Source organism: Danio rerio, chromosome 25, assembly GCF_049306965.1.
Source record: "Danio rerio strain Tuebingen ecotype United States chromosome 25, GRCz12tu, whole genome shotgun sequence".
Classification (NCBI taxonomy): domain Eukaryota; kingdom Metazoa; phylum Chordata; class Actinopteri; order Cypriniformes; family Danionidae; genus Danio; species Danio rerio.
In genome coordinates, this window is record NC_133200.1 from 34,480,642 (window position 1) to 34,499,310 (window position 18,669).

Consider the following 18,669-nt stretch of genomic DNA (forward strand, 5'->3'; position numbering starts at 1 on the left):
GTTTGCCTGTCCAGCCAATCACGCTCTCCCGTGTGCATATGTTAGATCCTCCCTCTCCTGTGTCTCTAAGGGTGTCCTGGTGCAGTGAGCTCATGTGTGAAGGACCGCCTTTTCTCTCTCTCTGTTTTCTATACCTCATTTCTCCTCTTTGTTCGCTTGTGAGATGTCATAAATCACACCGCCCCAGCTGGAGAGGGTTCTTGAGGCTCGGGTCCAACTCTCCCTCCTTGGGGAACGAGCTTCGAGTCTTATAACCCGTTCCTGGACCCACATTTTTTTTTTTATGTTTGTGGAAAAACCTAAGAAGGAGGGCACTCCTAACTTGTCCTATTTCATGGATGTGCTCTTCACATCCTGCTGGTGTAGTTACCGCCACGCTGGGCTCGGGGAAGAAAGGTCCTTGACCAACTTGGGTGTCCTGAAATAGATCTGTGAATGTTTGAATTAGTGTCCTATATAGAGGGAATGAGAACGTTTCCCATACAAATGTGTGTTGCGAGAAAAGGACTGGGAGATCTGATGAATATTCATGATGCATTTTGTTGTGCATATACAATTACGGGATATCATGGGTATTGCTGAATCCAGGCGTGCAGGAAAATGAAACTATTTATGTTTGGTAGATTGAGAGGCTAATTATAGTTCTGCAAGTAAAAAAAAAAAATAGAAAAACACTAACAAATTGAGGAAACTTCTTCATCAGTGTAACGATGAGGGCATGGAAACTAAAAACTATAGAATACACAAGACGAGTCACCCATGTCTAGTTTAATTTTGAACTAATTTCGAGAGGAGCACATGCTCATGATTGACCCAGCTGGCCCACATTAGTAATCATGATCCTCCAATCAAAGTATCCCAAGTCACTATATATATATTTATATAGTTATATATATATATATATATATATATATATATATATATATATATATATATATATATATATATATATATATATATATATATATATATATATATATAATCATCATTTCCTTTCTATAACTATTTTCGTCTTCGTCCCCCTCCTCCCCTTCTTCCACCTTTATCTAGAATGGGCGGCACGGTGGCCCAGTGACTAGCACTGTTGCCTCACAGTAAGAATACCAATGGCGTTGAGTCCTAGCTGGGCCATCTGGTATTTCTGTGTGGAGTTTGCATGTTCTCCCCGTGTCCGCGTGGGTTTCCCCCGGGTTCCCCGGTTTCCTCCCACCATCCAAATATGCTCTATATTATAGATGAAATAAGCCTAAATCTTTTTTCTAATGTCTTAAGGCCCGTGCACACTGAGATGTTTTTTTTTTGCTTGTGTTTTCTGTTGACGTTTAACGCCTCATGACTAAATAAAGGGCGTCAATGTGATTGTGCACACCAATGTGCAAAACGCCAGGAGCAAAAGCGTCATTAAAAAAAAAAGACGCCTCGCGCTCTTTTTTTTGCGCCAAAACCTTCACTAAACAAGGCTTCTACACACTGGGACACTTTTTGTTTGCGTTTATCGTCAGCGTTTTACGAGACGTTTTACCATATTCAAACCCAAGCGATGTTTCACTGACGAGCAGAAGAGCAGGCAAAATTATTCCTTGACATTAGATGGCGCTACACAACTTTAAGCTTCTGACACCCGCTTATAACACAGAAGAAAATGGGGAGAGGAAATTCACACGCTTGTTATTAAATTTACTGATGACTCAAATAAGCTTAAATGGTTCAATCAGCAGCTCCAGCTCTAGCGATAAAGAAATTATTATTGTTCAGAAGAGCAATAAGCAGCCCCACGTTCATATCGCATCTGGCCATCTTCTTCAAGGTGCGCTCGCATTGATATTTTTCCGCTTGAGCGCCTCAAAGTGCTGTTTACTGTAACTTCAGCAGCTCTGAGCACGTGAACAAAAATGCAGATGTGATTGGTGGAGAATCTTTTAACGCGGCGCGTCAAAACAAAAAAACGAGCATGAGGCGTTTTTTTTTTTTTTTTAAATGACGATTTCTCGCCTGCCGTTCTGCGCGCTGGTGTGCACAATCACATTGACGCCCGTAATTTAGTCGCGAGGTGGTAAACGTTGACGGAAAACGCGAGCAAAAAACGTCTTGTTGTCCATGGGCCTTCAGATCGGCACTTTTGATCATGTGCACAGAGCTGCTGAAGTTACAGTAAACAGCCCTTGGAGGCGCTCAAGCGCAAAACTGTTTATGTGAGTGCAAATTGAAGGTGCCCAGAGGCGATATGAACATTAACTGCTTATTGCACTGGTGAACTAGAATCATTTCTTCAACGCTAGAGCTGGAGCTGCTGCTTGAACCATCCATGCTTGTCCGAGTTACCAGTACCTTTAATAACAAGCGTGTGAACTTCCTCTCCTCCTCTTCTTCTGTGTTATAAGCGGGTGTCAGAAGCTTAAAATTGTGTAGCGCCATCTAACGTCAAAAGATTGATTTTGCATACTCTTCAGCTTGACACCAATGAAAAGCGCTTGGGTTTGAATACTGAAAAACGCCTCGTAAAATGCTGATGATAAACGCAAACGAAAAGCATCCTGGTGTGTAGGAGCCTTTACTCTTAGAAAGTTCACCTCGGCCTCAGCAGCGGGGGAGTTTGAGATCGACCTGAGCTCAATTTCCCCTCACCCTGTAAAAGGGGAACCCTGGGCCTGAGGATTCCTTGAGCTCAGGGCTCTCTCCTGGGACAACTACTATTTGTAAAAAAATTACTTCTATTGCACAAAGACAAATTAATCAATGACATTTATTGTCTATATGAATAAATTATATAAATACACACACCTATACATCCAAAACAGCAATATCAATGTATTATATAAAGCACATACATTAAAACAGTTTTGGTAATGAAAACCTGCAGTTTGTAGTTGCACATTGTGTGTGCGCGCACAAGAGAGAGACTCGTGGGCTAAAAGCAGGATGTATGTGAGTGTGATATTATGGGACTGCAGTAAAAAGTGCCACACTCAAGAGATGCATTAAACTGCTGGACTGCAAAATCAGTTTTGCATGTCCTTTTAACCGTCAGTAGCACCAATGCAGAAACTGTGCACGCCATATCATTCTGAGCACAAGCAGTCTGAACACAAATGCCCTGACTGCTTCACATTTTTCTCCATATATTTTATGTACACTTTGGTATATGTTGCATTAAAAAATGGATTAAAACACAAAGGTTACATCAAGGATAACTGGCCAAACCCTTGCACCAATTGGAACTTACAACTCTTTTATTATTATGCTTGCTTATTATGCTACTTCCGATTTTATTATTGGTATTTTGTGAAAGTTTTATAGGTAATTATGATTAGTTTCTCGTAAACACATGGGACAGGAACAGTGCTTTAGGGGTGCATATTGAAAAAAAAATTATATTGCAATATTTATATCAATAGTAGGGGGGTGTGACGAGATCTCGTGTTATGACATCTCAAGACAAGATTTCTAAAGGAGAAGTCAGCAAAATCAACACAGACTCATTCTGAAAACGTACCTCTATATACATTTCTGGAGATCTCGAATTATGTAGCCAGAAGAACGTGTGGCTGCATTTTGTCTTTAAAACGAACGCTACGGGGCAGTATGTCGCTGTTCCTTTTCATGATTGCCAGCTGACCGGTTACCTCTGTGTGGACGGCTTCTCTGCTGTTACCAGTTTGTCCAGTAGCTCGCTGCGTACTTCGGAGGATTTGAGACACAGAGTGGAGCTGACTGCAATGATATTGTTCGAGTATGGTGAAGAACGGTTCCAGAAAGAAGGTCAGACAAAAACAAAAGTCAGAAAAATTAAATAAACAAGTAAATAACAGGGTGAGAATGTGGTAAAACCTGAAAACTTGGTAAAATCAGCCAGCTATGAAGGCTTTTCTTTTTCTGTATTGCTTTCGAAAACACTATTGGGCTCGATGATTGGTCAGTCGTCAGTGGTAGATTTACACGAGAATAGCAGGCTCGAATGGCACTCGCAAGAGGAATATGAGATCTGAAAAAGTGTACACAGCGGCCTCTGGCAGATTCACAGAAACTGAAAAACAATGTAGCTCCTGGGATGTATTTGGCGCTCTCCAGAAGTGTATATAGGGGTACATTTTTAGAATGAGCCTGGGTTGAGCAACATATTTTGCAGTGTTTGCATGTCCTTTACTGCATAGAATTAATTAAAATAGAAGTAAAATAACAGTTACTACAAGTTGATGTCAAAATGCAGCTAAATTGTTTTTCTTTTTTTTTTTTAATAAAAGACCATTTTCCATTCATATATTTCATTACTGAGGGCTTCCTAAAAAATTTGTGTAATATTCTTCTCTTGTCTCATTCTCATGAACCCAATCTCATGTCTTGTCTCGCTCGTGGAGTAAGCCTCTCGTTCTCACCCTAATAGTAGGCTATAGTGATGTGCGAATCGATACTAAAATATCGATTTCTCAGATCCCATTTTTGTAAGTTCTAGAATCGATTATCAAAATATCGATATTTCAGTAATTTTAGCAAATATGTATTTTATTGGAAATAGAAATAAAGAGGAAAGTAACCACAATTACCCTAGTTTATCTGAATAATGCCATTTGTTGGAACTACTTGTTGTTGTCATGTGCGTAATACGGCACTGTACAACTGCAGATCACGCCACTTAGTCCACCGGCCTGACACATGTTGTTCAATCACGTTGTCATTGGATATGGGTGACCGCAAGTAAAGTTATGATGTAGCTACTTCACTTTCATAAACTCAAACGATGCAGTTTGTGACACGAAAACAGTGAGGCACTGTGGTAATACTACAAACCTAATCAAACATCTACATACAAATTACAAGACAGAATATGACAACGTCATGACTATAAGTGGTCAGATGAGGTGGAAAGGAGAGGCACAGGTGCTGCGAGGGCGAGACAGACATCACTTTCAGAGTCCTTAGGTGCAGCAGACAGTCACTATCCAGGTACACACGGAGAAAATTTGACGATGTGGCTCTATTTTGGGGTCTTGGGTTTTTGTGACAAGGATAAAACAACGGAAAAAGGTTCAAAACACTTTCAGGGGAACCGGACATGTCACTAAAAGTAGAAGGGAATGTTTTTTAAGATGTTCAGGCAGGCGTTTTAAGACATACATGCTCAGATGCTGTCAACAAATATGTAAGTTGGCTCTATTTTAATGATCATTCTTCATCAATAAGCAAGAATAACCCGTAATATGTCTCGTATACAGTATAAAGTGACACTTTTCAGTACACTACTTGTTACTTTAATTTTTCAAACAGTAATTTTGTGCAGTATCAGTATTGGATCGGATATGAAAATTGCACCATGTTACTTACAGTAAAAACCAATGATTGGAGTGCATCTTCAAAAAAAATATAACAAACCAATTTCAAGCATAGATAAGTACAACAGAACAATAGAACTGAAATAAACAGTACTTGGCATTATGAAGTACAAAATGGACCACTTGACAAAGTTGACATCACACACATGCGACAATCAAATCTTTACTGTATTCGCTGGCAGCATTCCAGCTAACTTCCCTCAATCTCGTTCCTCTGGATGTACGTCATTGATTACATTACACAAGTGTCCACTACTGGCGGAACATCTAAATGGGATAAATGGATTGCCGTAAACACTTGAGCACTTGGGAACTACACTGTTGTGATGTCCCAGTCGCATTGCATATTTACATATAGGTGCTGGAGTGGGCAAATGAAGCTGACTAGCTCCCTCTGTCAAAATCGAGGTATTAAGGATATGTCCGTGTAAGCTTCCCTCATTTACTTAATGAATTGGGAAGTGCTTTAAAATGGCGTTGGGGATTCCCCCGAGGGAACAAGGGAAGGGAAGTTTGTGAGTGTGTCTCTAAAAGCAAACAAAAACACACCTTATTGCGCGTTATTGCACCGGGTGTATATAGGTGCACATGTATTTTACGACACCTATATAAACAATCGACATTTCACTTTGTCTATATATACAGTATATACTTAATACAGTTCAAGGTCAGAATTATTAGCCCCCCCTGTTTATTTATTGCCCCAAATTCTGTTTAACGTACAGATTTTTTTTCAACACATTTCTAAACATAATAGTTTTAATAGCTCATCTCTAATAACTGATTTATTTTATCTTTGCCATGATGACAGTAAATAAGATTTGACTAGATATTTTTCAAGACGCTTCTATACAGCTTAAAGTGACATTTAAAGGCTTAACTGAGGTTAACTAGGCAGGTTAGAGTAATTAGGCGAGTTATTATATAACGATGGTTTGTTCTGAAGACAATCAATCTAAAAATCTAGCTTAAAGGTGCTATTAATTTTGTCCTGAAAATGGTTCTTAAAAAAAATAAAAGCTGGTTTTATTCTTGCCGAAATAAAACAAATAGGACTTTCTCCAGAAGAAAAAATATTATCAGACATACTGTGAAAATTTCCTTGCTCTGTTAATCATCGTTTGGGAAATATTTAAAAAATAAAACAAAATTCAAAGGGGGCTAATAATTCTGACTTCAACTGTATATATCATATTGATATTGCGCAGCTCTAGTTTGACATTATTTATTCTTTGTCTTCATCTGGATGCCATTGTTTGAAATCAAGGCCATTTTCTGCATGTCACACAGCAAAAGAAAAAGTAATTATCCTTTAATAATTGGAGCAGGAGTCAGTGGGTTGACATCGCTAGTGACGTCATGACCATAATTACAGTCAACCTCCACCAGCTCTTTGTGTTTCATCCAGCCCATAATTCTGCACGTCAGCCTTTGCAAATTACATCAAAAATAAGACCTGGAAGATCGAATTTATGTGGAGAGATGCCTTTACTGAGAGGCCTAAAGCATCACTGCAGCCGTGTGCAAGAATAGAACCTGCTTAATTTGGCCAAATTAAATGACCCACATTAAAATCAATAAAGGACGAGAGGATGTTGCAGTTACATTAGTATTACAATGTTATTAGCATTCTGTTATTAGCCTTTATGAAGGTGAAGCCTCAGAGTGGCGCCATGTTATGGCATCTGAATTAACAGTTTCATTTAACAATTTTAATATAAAAGCATGCAGTAATTAACTACAAGTACTAATAACTAGTACAATTACAAAGAAAAAAGTATTTATTTGCCATTTATTATTATTATTGATTTGTGAAATCATGCAGTTTAAAAACATTTATACTACATTGAACTGTATATTAATGTGCTCTTTATGTCGAAATCCCCTGTGCAGTAATGATCTACAGTGGTGTGAAAAAGTGTTTGCCCCCTACATGTTTGTCACACTTTAACGTTTCAGATCATCAAACAAATTTAGATAATAGTCAAAGATAATACTAGTAAACACATCATGGTTATTTGTTTAATTAAAGTTTTTATTATTAAGGGAAAACAAAATTAAAAACTGTTATGCCACCTAAACCTGATAACTTGTTGGGCCACTCCTAGCAGCAGCAAGAGCAATCAACATTTTTGATAACTTACAATGAGTCTATTACAGCACTGTGAGGTTATTTTCTCATCTTTTCAGAATTGTAGGAATTCACCAACACTGGAGGTTTTTCAAACATGAACTGACCTTTTAAGGTCATGCCATCTCAATAAGATTTAGGTCAGGACTTTGACTAGGCCATTCCATAGTCTACTTTTTCCTTTTATTCAGCCATTTAGAAGTTCTTTTTTTAGTTAAATGTATGAGCCGATTTTATTTTTACGTTTTACAATTATAAACCATATTATCTCGTAGAATGATTGTTTGAAATTATCATTAATACTAAAACAAATGACTTTAACGATTGTATAGATTCATTTTAACCAGAATGTTATAATAATCAGGTTGTATACATTTATTATTTACTACAATGCGATCATTTTATTCAATGATTAATGATTAACTATATTATTTGGTACAGTATTAATTTTTTAGATTCATGTATATTTTTCTTATTTAAGTTTCATGTACTGATTATTCATAATATTATAAAACATTACTATTTCTTTTTTTGTTTTTTTTTTACAATAATGAATAATTTGGTGTAATAATTATTTACAGACATCATTATTAATAATAAATAAATTGCTGAACATCAGTGTGTTTCATGTCGATGTTGCTGCCGCGGTCTAACATTAGTGAATTCAGCAGAGTTTGAGTGGTTATTATGGCCTCTTGTGGGTTACAGCTTTATTAAACCCTACACCGTTTCACCACTAAGAGAGATCATTTCTTAACAGTCGTAGTGGGAATGGTCTGCTGAAACACCTTGGCACAGTTTTGTGAAGGTCACTGTGCTCATATTATGCTATGTATATTTATTTAGGGCACTGAATTCACATTTTACTCAACCTTATTTACATCTGTTTGCATTCGTTTTTGCAATACATTTTAGTGTTATGTTGCTTATTTAACATTTGAATGAACAATTCAGTCTTGAAAATAATCTTTACTCGCACCATTTCAGACACATATTGACTTTATGTCTTTCGTGGGACTAAAAGGACAAGATGTCCTTGTTGTCCTGGTTGAATGTAATAAAGATTGATGTCAGAAGTGCACAAAACAGAAGTGAATTTGCATTGTGGACTGTATAAAGTAAGTCTATATATACTGTATATATATATATATATATATATATATATATATATATATATATATATATATATATATATATATATATATATATATATACACACACACATACTTCACATGTATGTTTATTTTCAAAGTGTAGGATTTTATGTGTTCCCCAGTTTGTACATGGGGTATCAGCAGCTGTGAGATTTCAGTGTTCATTTTTTTTTATACAATACACAAGTACCTAGTGTAATTTTTCTTGGCTTTTAGGTAAAACAAAATGAGTATCACAATAAATCACTTTTATTTTTTTCTCCTTAACCTCTTACTCTTCCTATTGCCTATAGAATAAAAAAAAAAACACATGTCAAGCCATGAGAACCGAATCGAAAACCGTGTTAAAAAACTAAGGTATGTATTGAACCGTGGGCTAACTGTATTGTTGCATCCCTATATATATATATATATATATATATATATATATATATATATATATATATATATATATATATATATAAATAACAATATTATTACAATCGAAAGACACAATACTATAGAATACAAAAAGACGTTTATAGAATTATCTGTTTTGTGTTGTCTGAGACCCGACTCATGGCAGAGAACTAGGTTTATTAAGTCTCACCTCCTTCACTCATCATCCGTCCTTTTTGCTTCATACAAAAAAAGCTATCAGAAGTCATGCTTAATGCTAAATAAGATCACTATCATATTATTTAAACTTTGTTTTGTCGACTTGCAAAACTCACTGTGTCGACACCTCCACATAATAGACTGTTACAGTGGTTTCACAACACATAAGCAGTGCTGCTATTTTTTGGCATGCATGTTTACAACCGGGACTTATAAATCCAGGGTCAAGCAGGAGCGGTGTGCGTGAGGCGTGCGGGCATGTTTTTTTTCTGCGCACATATTCAGTTAGCTTCTTGATTAAACTATATTGCTTTTATCAGCGTTGGTTTAGTTGCACATAGAGAATAACGTATTTATTCTTGAATTATACACTTGCATCAAGTACAACAAAATGAGCAATGTTAGCCTATTTAAACCTACAAGTGTTGAAGCTTTAAAGGAAATACCTTATCGTTGTCATTTTGAAATAATAAAAAAACATAACTAGCATGTTATTGAAAGCTTCCTCTTTACGTTTAATTTATTCATAAGGGTCAGTAAATGGTAAATATTTGGGTGAACTGTCCCTTTAAGCAACCCCCCTTCTACCTCCACACACACGCGCACACACACACCTACACAGACTCCTCTAGCTACCTCACGCACGGTCGCGTGGACGCTGCAGCGAGAGAGAGAGAGAGTGAGAGAGAGAGAAAGAGAGAGAGAGCGTTCTAAGCAAAGTGGCAGCAGGCGCGAGTGGCGGGAAAAGAATGTTCATCTCGTGACTAATAACGGATGGATTTGGCGCGCTTTCCGTTCTCAGAGGTAATACGAGCAGACTGTGAGTGTGGTGATGGGTGGCAGCGGCGTGCTCCCGCGCGGGGACTGTTTTCCCTGTCAGTGCTGCTTCTGCTGCTGCTGCTGGAAATGGCGCTGTGATGTTCAACAAGGAAGACGCAGTTGAAGCCGATGCCAGGGAGTAGGAGGAGAAGGAGGAGAGAATAAATTGTCATTATTAGTAGTACCTGCGCTTCCCGTGCGGATTTTTGTGTTTCAAAAAAGCGGTGAACAGTACCATGGTGAATTACCAGAAATACATTACTGTTATGCAGCTGGCTCTAGGGGTGACTGCCTACAACAGAGACCGTAGCCTGCCTCCCAGAAAACATATGTGGTGAGTATATGTGTATAAATGGATGTGTCGGCACTGCAGCTTGAGGGGGGAAAGCCTGTCGTGTCATTTTTGGTTTATAACAGTGTAAACGTGTCGCTTGAACATTTACATCTCTTCTTGCGAGCTTCAGCAAAGTTTTCTGCTCGTGTGTTATTTCATTCATGATTCACTCCACTACAAACCCAAGCATGTTACCTCATTGATATGTGTGTGTGTGTGTGTGTACTGTGTGTGCTTTCAAATGAAATAAAAAGTTAAGGCATGGATGTGTGTATGTGTTTCTGTCATTGTCATTGTGTGTTTTTTTGTGAACAAGTTTGTCATTCATTTTCCATTCACTATGGTCACTTCTTCAAGCACTGCTTCTTTGTGCACTCTTAAAAATGCAGGGTCCAATATGGGGAGTTTACATAGATGAACCATTTTGGGTTCTTCAATGAACATTTCACAGAATGGCTCTTAAAAAATTATGTATATATATATATATATACATATATATATATATATATATATATATATATATATATATATATATATATATATATATAGATATATATTGATTTGAATAATCTAAATATTCACTGTAAAGAACCTTGTGTACTCTGCATGTGGTTATTTTTAAGAGTGTGATTTTATACTGGATTACACTGTGAGCCGACTAGACGACACAGCCGTTAATTAATCACCATTTTCATTAAATGTCACCTGCACATTCACATCGGGTCAGAAGATTTCCACAAGGTCAAGCCATAAAAACAACTGATGTTTTCTCTTTATAGGTGCTCAATACAACTCAAACCTTCTTGGTTATTGATTGAAGGTTTTTCAATACCCTTTTTTTCAGCTCAATCCTCTTTCGGTGGCCATCTTTGGACCACAGTGACATACAGTTGAAGTCAGAATTATTGGCCCCCCTGATTATTTTTTCCCTCAATTTCTGTTTAACAGAGAATTTTTTTTCGACACTTCTAAACATAATAGTTTTAATAACTCATTTCTAATAATTGATTTATTTTATTTTTGCCATGACGACAGTGAATAATATTTGACTATACATTTTTCAAGACACTTTTATACAGCTTAAAGTGACTTTTAAAGGCTTAACTATGTTAATTAGGTTACCTAGACAGGTTAGGGTAATTAGGCAGGTTATTGTATAACGATGGTTTGTTCTCTATATCCAAAAAATTATAGCTGAAAGGGGCTGATCATTTTGACCCTAAAGGGTTTAACGCTAAGGATTTTTTCTACTGGTCCGATCAGGCCAGTAGTGCAGATGTTTGGCCCCACCAAAAAAAAGGGAAGTTAATAGCTATTTTTTAGCTGCATATTTTAAATAATGTGTCAAAAATAAAGTGTGTGAATCTAGAATTTTAATACTTAATTATTTTAATAAAAGTGTTGCACAAACAAAAAGAGCAGTATGGAAAATGTGTAGGTGTTTTATTTCGGTTAAAATTATTTAACAAAATGTGGGCTGACTTGTCAAACTGACGGCAAACTGTGCAAAACATCACATCATCTTTTTTTTGTTGCGTTGTTCACGCGTACAAGTCTGCTTTCAAGACGTTAGAAACTGACATTTTCTTTTATAGCCTTATAATTTGATGTTGCCGCCATGTTGCTGCATCTTCTCTATAGCTGCGTCCCAAATGGCACACTATACACTATGCTCTCATGCACTATGTACTTATGCACTTACACACTCAACAGGATAGTATATGTATGTAGTGTCGTCCCAAATGGCACACTAATGGTTTTTTATCAAGCGGAAATTCAAACCGTTTCCCTGATGACGTTTGACAGTCGCCATATCAGTGAAATAAACGACCGAATTATCAAATAATACCTGTGGTGAGTATAACCGCATTCACCATCGGGAGGCGCTATAATCACTCTCAGAATTTTGCTTTCACCATCCAAAATAAAGTTATCCAACAGTCTAGTCGGATAGCTCCGCCCCTTCCGCTACGTGAGCAAACCTGCGGTCATTGAGTGTGTGAACTGTCCATCATTACACACTTCATTTTAGCGGCTGAATGAGTGCATCGTCCGGGTAATTAAAGTACACTTATTATTTTTAGATATTTCAGTGTGAATGCACTACTTAAGCTATTTATACTACAAAATGGCGTAGAATAGTGCATAACTATGCGATTTGGGACGCAGCTTATGTACTGGTTGTTACCAGGTTATGGAAAAAAATAGCATGCTCAAAACATCAAATCAGATAAAAGGAACCGGAAAGGAATATGGTAGCTGCATCCCAAATCACATACTTATGCACTATTCTACGCCATTTTGTAGTATAAATAGTGTAAGGAGTGCGTTCACACTGAAAACTCCTAAAATAATTAATGCACTTTATTTTTGCGGCTGAAAGAGTGCATCATCCGGGTAATTAAAGTGTGTAATGATGGACACTTTACGCACTCAACGACCGCAGGTTTGCTCACGTAGCGGAAGGGGCGGAGCTATCGGCCGCACATTTTGGATAACTATTTATTTTGGATGGTGAAAGCAAAATTTTCTCACAAGAGTGATTATAGCGCCTCCCGATGGTGAATGCGGTTATACTCACGGCAGGTATTATTTGATAGTTTGGTCATTTATTTCACTAACTTGACAATCGTCAAACGTCATCAGGGAAATGGTTTGAATGTCCGTTTAGTAAAAAAACATTAGTGCTGCATTTGGGACAACACTACATACATATACTATCCTGTTGAGTGTGTAAGTGCATAAGAACATAGTGCATGAGTGCATAGTGTGTAGTATGCCATTTGAGACGCAGCTGGTTTTTACAACATCACAGATAAGGTAGTGTTTAAAGACTTAAAGCACAAACTTAAAATGCACGCAATTGACAAATAGTCGCAGACAAATTAAATGTTAGTGACAAGGTAGCACTGTCCTAATCGTGCCAGTAATGGTTCTGTCTATTGTCCCAAGGGTCTCTCACGCTGGCCCTGGACCACCGGGCGGTCCTTTTTGTTGAGCCCTGCCCTAAAAATTTTTATAAATTAAAACTGCTTTTATTCTAGCTGAAATAAAACAAACAAGACTTTCTCCAGAAGAAAAAATATCATCAGACATGCTGTGAAAATTTCCTGTTAAACATCATTTGGGAAATACTTGGGAAAAAAAGAAAATTCAAAAGGGGTGCTAATAATTTTGACTTCAGCTGTATTTTTATAATCACTTCACTCCCGTAGTTACCATAACCTTCTTTGTTATTGATTGAAGGTTTTTCATGACCCTTTTTCCACCTCAATCCTCTTTCAGTGGCCATCTTTGGACCACAGTGATATTTTTTTAATCACTTCACTCTTGTAATTACCATATCCCACAATGTTATCTCCTTTGTAACATCGTATCATCCTCATATATCATGTTATTACTCTACTGGCTTGGAATGAACAGGAAATTTGAGTCTATTGTGTATGTTGTGAGAAACATTGATATGTTGTGACTTAGGGTTTTTCAATGTATTCATTGCTGGGCTCAGCAGGTCTGTAGGACTCGCGTGGGACGGATTTCATCTTACAGCTGATTTTTCGGCTGCTCCTACGAGTTTAATGGGGCAAAGAGATTCTCAAAGGGGAAAAAAATGGGAAGAACAGAAGCAAAATGAGACAAATATTAGGCTTTTTGTTGTAATTGCGTTGGAAAAAATTGTCAGATGTTGTCCTTAAAGTGCTTTTATAAGTAAAGTTCTGTTTGCAGATGGTCGGTCTGTAATGATTCAACAGCCGTAGGCATTTTGTGCCCCTTGGGGTCAGTAAAGGCTGCTAATTTGAGTGTTGCATGCTGGGTAATTCATTTGTAACTAATTAGGAGCAAGTTGCGAGTACCCAGATTTTTCATCTTGTTTTCATTGTCATTAAAAGCACCTCAGGCTCTCCTAGCAGCCTGCTCACTTGCTTTATTTTGTAAGATTTTCCCCCTTAAATGGAGGTCAGCTTGTTTCGCTTCATGTCAGCAGTACGGCAATAGTTGTGGCTTAAAGGTGAACCCTGTACTACAAAAGGCCACGTGTGCCACAACATCAGAGCGTCAAATCAACCAAGCAAGAGAACGTAATTTACTATCGAGATCAGGTTTTTTAACACAACAAGCTCCAAATAACTGTAAAAGTTGCCAAATCCTCATAAATCTAAAACGATGATGAGGCACCTGAGAGACGTCCTTGCGATGCAATGTTTGGATGTTGGTACTCAGCTTGTTTGAGTAGCGGTTAATTATTCATGGCTTTTGAAACACGAGGCCGCTGCTGTTTACAGGAAAACTCTTACATCTCAAACGTGGTATTAATATTATTTTTCATTGACGAGTCTTATGGAATGCATGTCTTTATTTTACTATTGTTTTTTACATTTATGCATTTAGCTGAAGATTTATCTTAAGTGACTTACAAACAAGAAACAAAACTGATACAATTGGGATAAAATAATATAGGAATATTACAATTATAAAAAATATAATTGGTCATTTGTGGCTTTTAATCAACATATGAGCAATTCCATGAAAATGTCAACCTTGCCATGAAAAGAAAAATGTTTTCACCAAAATAGCGAAACCGTTTCTACATTTTTTGCACAGGCAAGTGTTTTACAGTACTTTAAAAATACTTAATGTCTCTGTCAATGTTTTCAAACTTATATTTGATATAACAAAGTCAAACAAATGGCAATTTCACATCCGTCACATCCATAACGAAAAAGTGTCACATCCATAACAGGGCTTTTCCCTCAAAAATGTCAAAATAAAATAAAATCAATCAGTTTTGTTCTATAAAGAGCCAACTCTTATCCTTTTGTTGAGCATTATTTATTTAGGGTTGTGCAGTTTAATTCCCAGAATTTCTACGAAATATGTTGTATACTGTAAACTCGCAGACTTTTTTTGTCACATCCATAACGCTTGTTTATTTTCCTCATTTAAAGTATAAAAATGTTCACAGACTGATTTTTTTTGATCCCATAACTCTGTGGTTAGTTGTTTTGGAAAATATAAACAAATGATTCAATATAATGTTAACGTATACTTTCTCTGCAAATTTTTTGTTTTGAATTTTTACTGCAAATGTCACATCCATAACGCTGGAATCAGCCATATACATTCTGTGTTTAAACAAAAGCATTATTTTAATTGGAATTATTAGAGTTTAGTTTCAGAACCAGAATTGTGGTTAGATTTACGGTCTGTTATTCATGGAGATTTCTTGTTTATGAAATTAGCATTTATATATTTTGACAGTTTATTCAAGGCACAGATTTTAAAAATGCTTGTATTGTATCAGATCAATAAATAGCTGTGTTACCATTACCCTAATGTCCATTTTCAAGTATCGTATGAGAAACGAGTCATGTTAAGGTGAAATTTTGAAAAAAAAAAAAAAAAAAACATTACTTTGTAGAAAACTAAAACCCCGTTTGATTGACCGGGTTTTAGACTTGTGTAAAATAGGTTCACTGCAAAAAATGCTTTTCCTACTTAGATTTTGTCTTGTTTCTAGTCCAAATATCTAAAAGTTCTTAAATCAAGAAGCATTTTTTAGACAAGCGAAACATATTGTCTTGTTTTAAGAAATAATATGCCAAAATGAAGTGAGTTTTTCCTTAAATCAAGCAAAATAATCTGCCAATGGGGTAAGCAAAATTATCAGGTTTTTTGATTTGTGATAATATTTTACTATAGATATTTTGCTTACCCCATTGGCAGATTATTTAGCTTGATTTAAGGAAAAAACTCACTTCATTATGGCAATATGTTCTACTTGTCTAGAAAATGCTTCTTGATTTAAGAATTTGTAGATATTTGGACTAGAAACAAGACAAAAAATCTAAGTAAGAAAAGCAGTTTTTGCTGTGTTAATGCGAATAATGGGAGATTAAAACTTATTTGCCACAAAAAAACCTCTTAAATAGTGATCATTATCTCTACGTCACTCCATTATGCTTGTCTTGTTTACTGTTGGTTGCTAGGTTACCAATACTATAGTTGACCACTCTAACAACTTGGATGGAAATGCACCTAATAGGGTATATGCACAGCTAGGGCCCTATCATACACTCGGCACAATAAAGCGATATAGTAAGAATAATTAGTTGCTTTTTTTTTAGACCAGCGCAATCCTAATTTTCACATTTTGCGCCATGTTGTTTAAATAGCAACTCCATTTGAGCTGATTTGTGGACTTATGAGTGTGCCGGTCTATAAAGGAGGTGTGCATTGTTGGCGCGTTGCTATTTTTAGAAACTGAAATAGACTGTGCCGTTGACCAACTAAAAACTGGCCTAAAGTCCAGCGCAGCGTGCGTTAGTTATGTGCCTATGCAGGTTCAAATGTTTACACATTGCTTACCAAACACAGGATGTACAGCAATACACAAATATCTTTACAGATGAAAAGAGTTAAAGGATTAAAATGTTCAATTATTATTTTCTATACAAATGTAAAAACCACTGCCTTCATGCCTTGTTCACCTCAGGGGCTTTTTTCAGTTTATTCATGCCTATTTGCATTTGTATAATGTTATTATTATAAGCAGTATTATTTATTATATGCATATTTATATTTGTTTTAATAAAAACTACTTTAGATTTGTCCATCTGTCAGGTTTTAGAGATGTATACGTCAATATATGGGACATAAGAATAGGATGTGTGTCTGGTATAACTCGTTTTTTGACCACACTTTGTTATTAATGTTCATTTATTCGTTTGCTGGAAATTAGAGCTACATTTAGAAATAGTTTAAATACAAATCTTTGCACCTAACAAACTAAATTAATTATGTAGGCTGAAGAATGTGTTCAGTGGAGCACCTACAACACCATTTCCTTACTTCATGAAAGTGAAGGAGTAAAAAGTAAAAGTAGAATAAAGAAAAAGAGGGTGAATGGAGGAGGCTCGTTCTTTATCCTCGCGCTTTAGATGCTCTGTTTAACAGGTTTTTTTTGCTAGAATTTAGTTTTTACACTTACAAAGTCTGTTATGTAAATAGCAAATGTGCCATGACATAACGCAACTGACTCTAAAATGGAATGGGAGATGAGACTCTCAAAACACACCCATAACTCATTAGGAGAATAAGCACGACCCTGTTAGACCATGCGCCACGGCGCAAATCGTATTTTTCTGTCCTTTATATAGCAAAAGTGGATTTGGAACCGCCCTTAATGCTTTTGCGCCATGCGCTTTAGACTTTGCACCTAGATCATTAAAATCGAGTACCTAGTGTTTTTTCCCCTACCAATACACTTCCAGTGAATAAACTTTAGCATTCATTTAGTTGTTCAAATTTAAAACAAGATGAAAAGGTATTTACATGCACGTAAACGTTTGCTAATGTAAACTCCATTGAAAATACTGGGGTAAAATAAATGTTTATATTTTAAAGACCTGATGTGGAACAGCTGCGCTTCTTGTACATTTTCAGACCCACTTTATATTGTATATCAATCAGGTAGTGAGGATATATGATTTGTAAAGAAGTCAGACCTTAAACGTGGCAATTTTTTAATGGCATACAGTTCACCGATGCGCTCTAACTTAGTTACTGAAAATTAAAAATCCTGCATATACCTTAATAACTTGTTAAGTTATGACGTATAAAATTCTGTTTCCGGGTCCAAGCCGCTCCTCATTTGAATTGAGAAAATATTTGTTTATGAGCCCTATTTAATCCTATCACACATTAAAGTGAATTTAATATAAAATCGTGGTGTACACATCAGTCTCTGGGCTTGCTGCATCACAGACACTAATATTTTAACAATTTATAAAAAATGTATCACTTTCTGGCCATCGGATAGGCATGGATATATACTTTGCGATTGTGATTTTAAAAAGTCTTGCGTCATACATTAGACCCAGAGGTCGCTTCATGTGACGTCACACTTAAGTGTTTTTTCTTTCTCTTTACTTGTGAACTTTGAAATGATTTGCTTCATGTTAAGCCGGCTATTTTTGTGCTTTGAGGCAATGCTTTACCAGTAAATGTACATGAATTTCAACTTTTTATGTTGATTTTTTACATTAAAGAAACTCACATTAGGGTTAGGATTAGTCAACTCTCCTTTATGAAGTATTTCAGGAAAGAGATAAACAACCTGTTTAATGTGCCTTTATTTAACAGAAAAGCGTGCCATAAAGGCATATATTAACCAAAAATGCTAACTTTCACACACTCAAGTGGTTATAATTTTTTACAAAATTTTTGCATTTATTTTTGTTGAACACAAAACAAGATGTTCTGAAAAATATTCCAAAACCAGCAGCCATTGACATTCATAATAGGAAA

General features: G+C 36.3%; 1 protein-coding gene across 15 annotated transcripts in view; it reads left to right on the forward strand.

Annotated features, from left to right (window-relative positions):
- The first annotated feature begins 9,821 nt into the window (after positions 1–9,821).
- Positions 9,822–18,669, forward strand: part of tjp1b (tight junction protein 1b) — a 200,638-nt gene continuing 191,790 nt past the window's right edge. For all 15 annotated transcript variants that reach the window (XM_073943310.1, XM_073943313.1, XM_073943319.1 and 12 more), the window contains exon 1: positions 9,822–10,362. In XM_073943310.1, the coding sequence (XP_073799411.1) occupies positions 10,265–10,362 (98 nt within the window). In that variant the 5' untranslated portion in view covers positions 9,822–10,264. The remainder of the gene's footprint in view (positions 10,363–18,669) is intronic.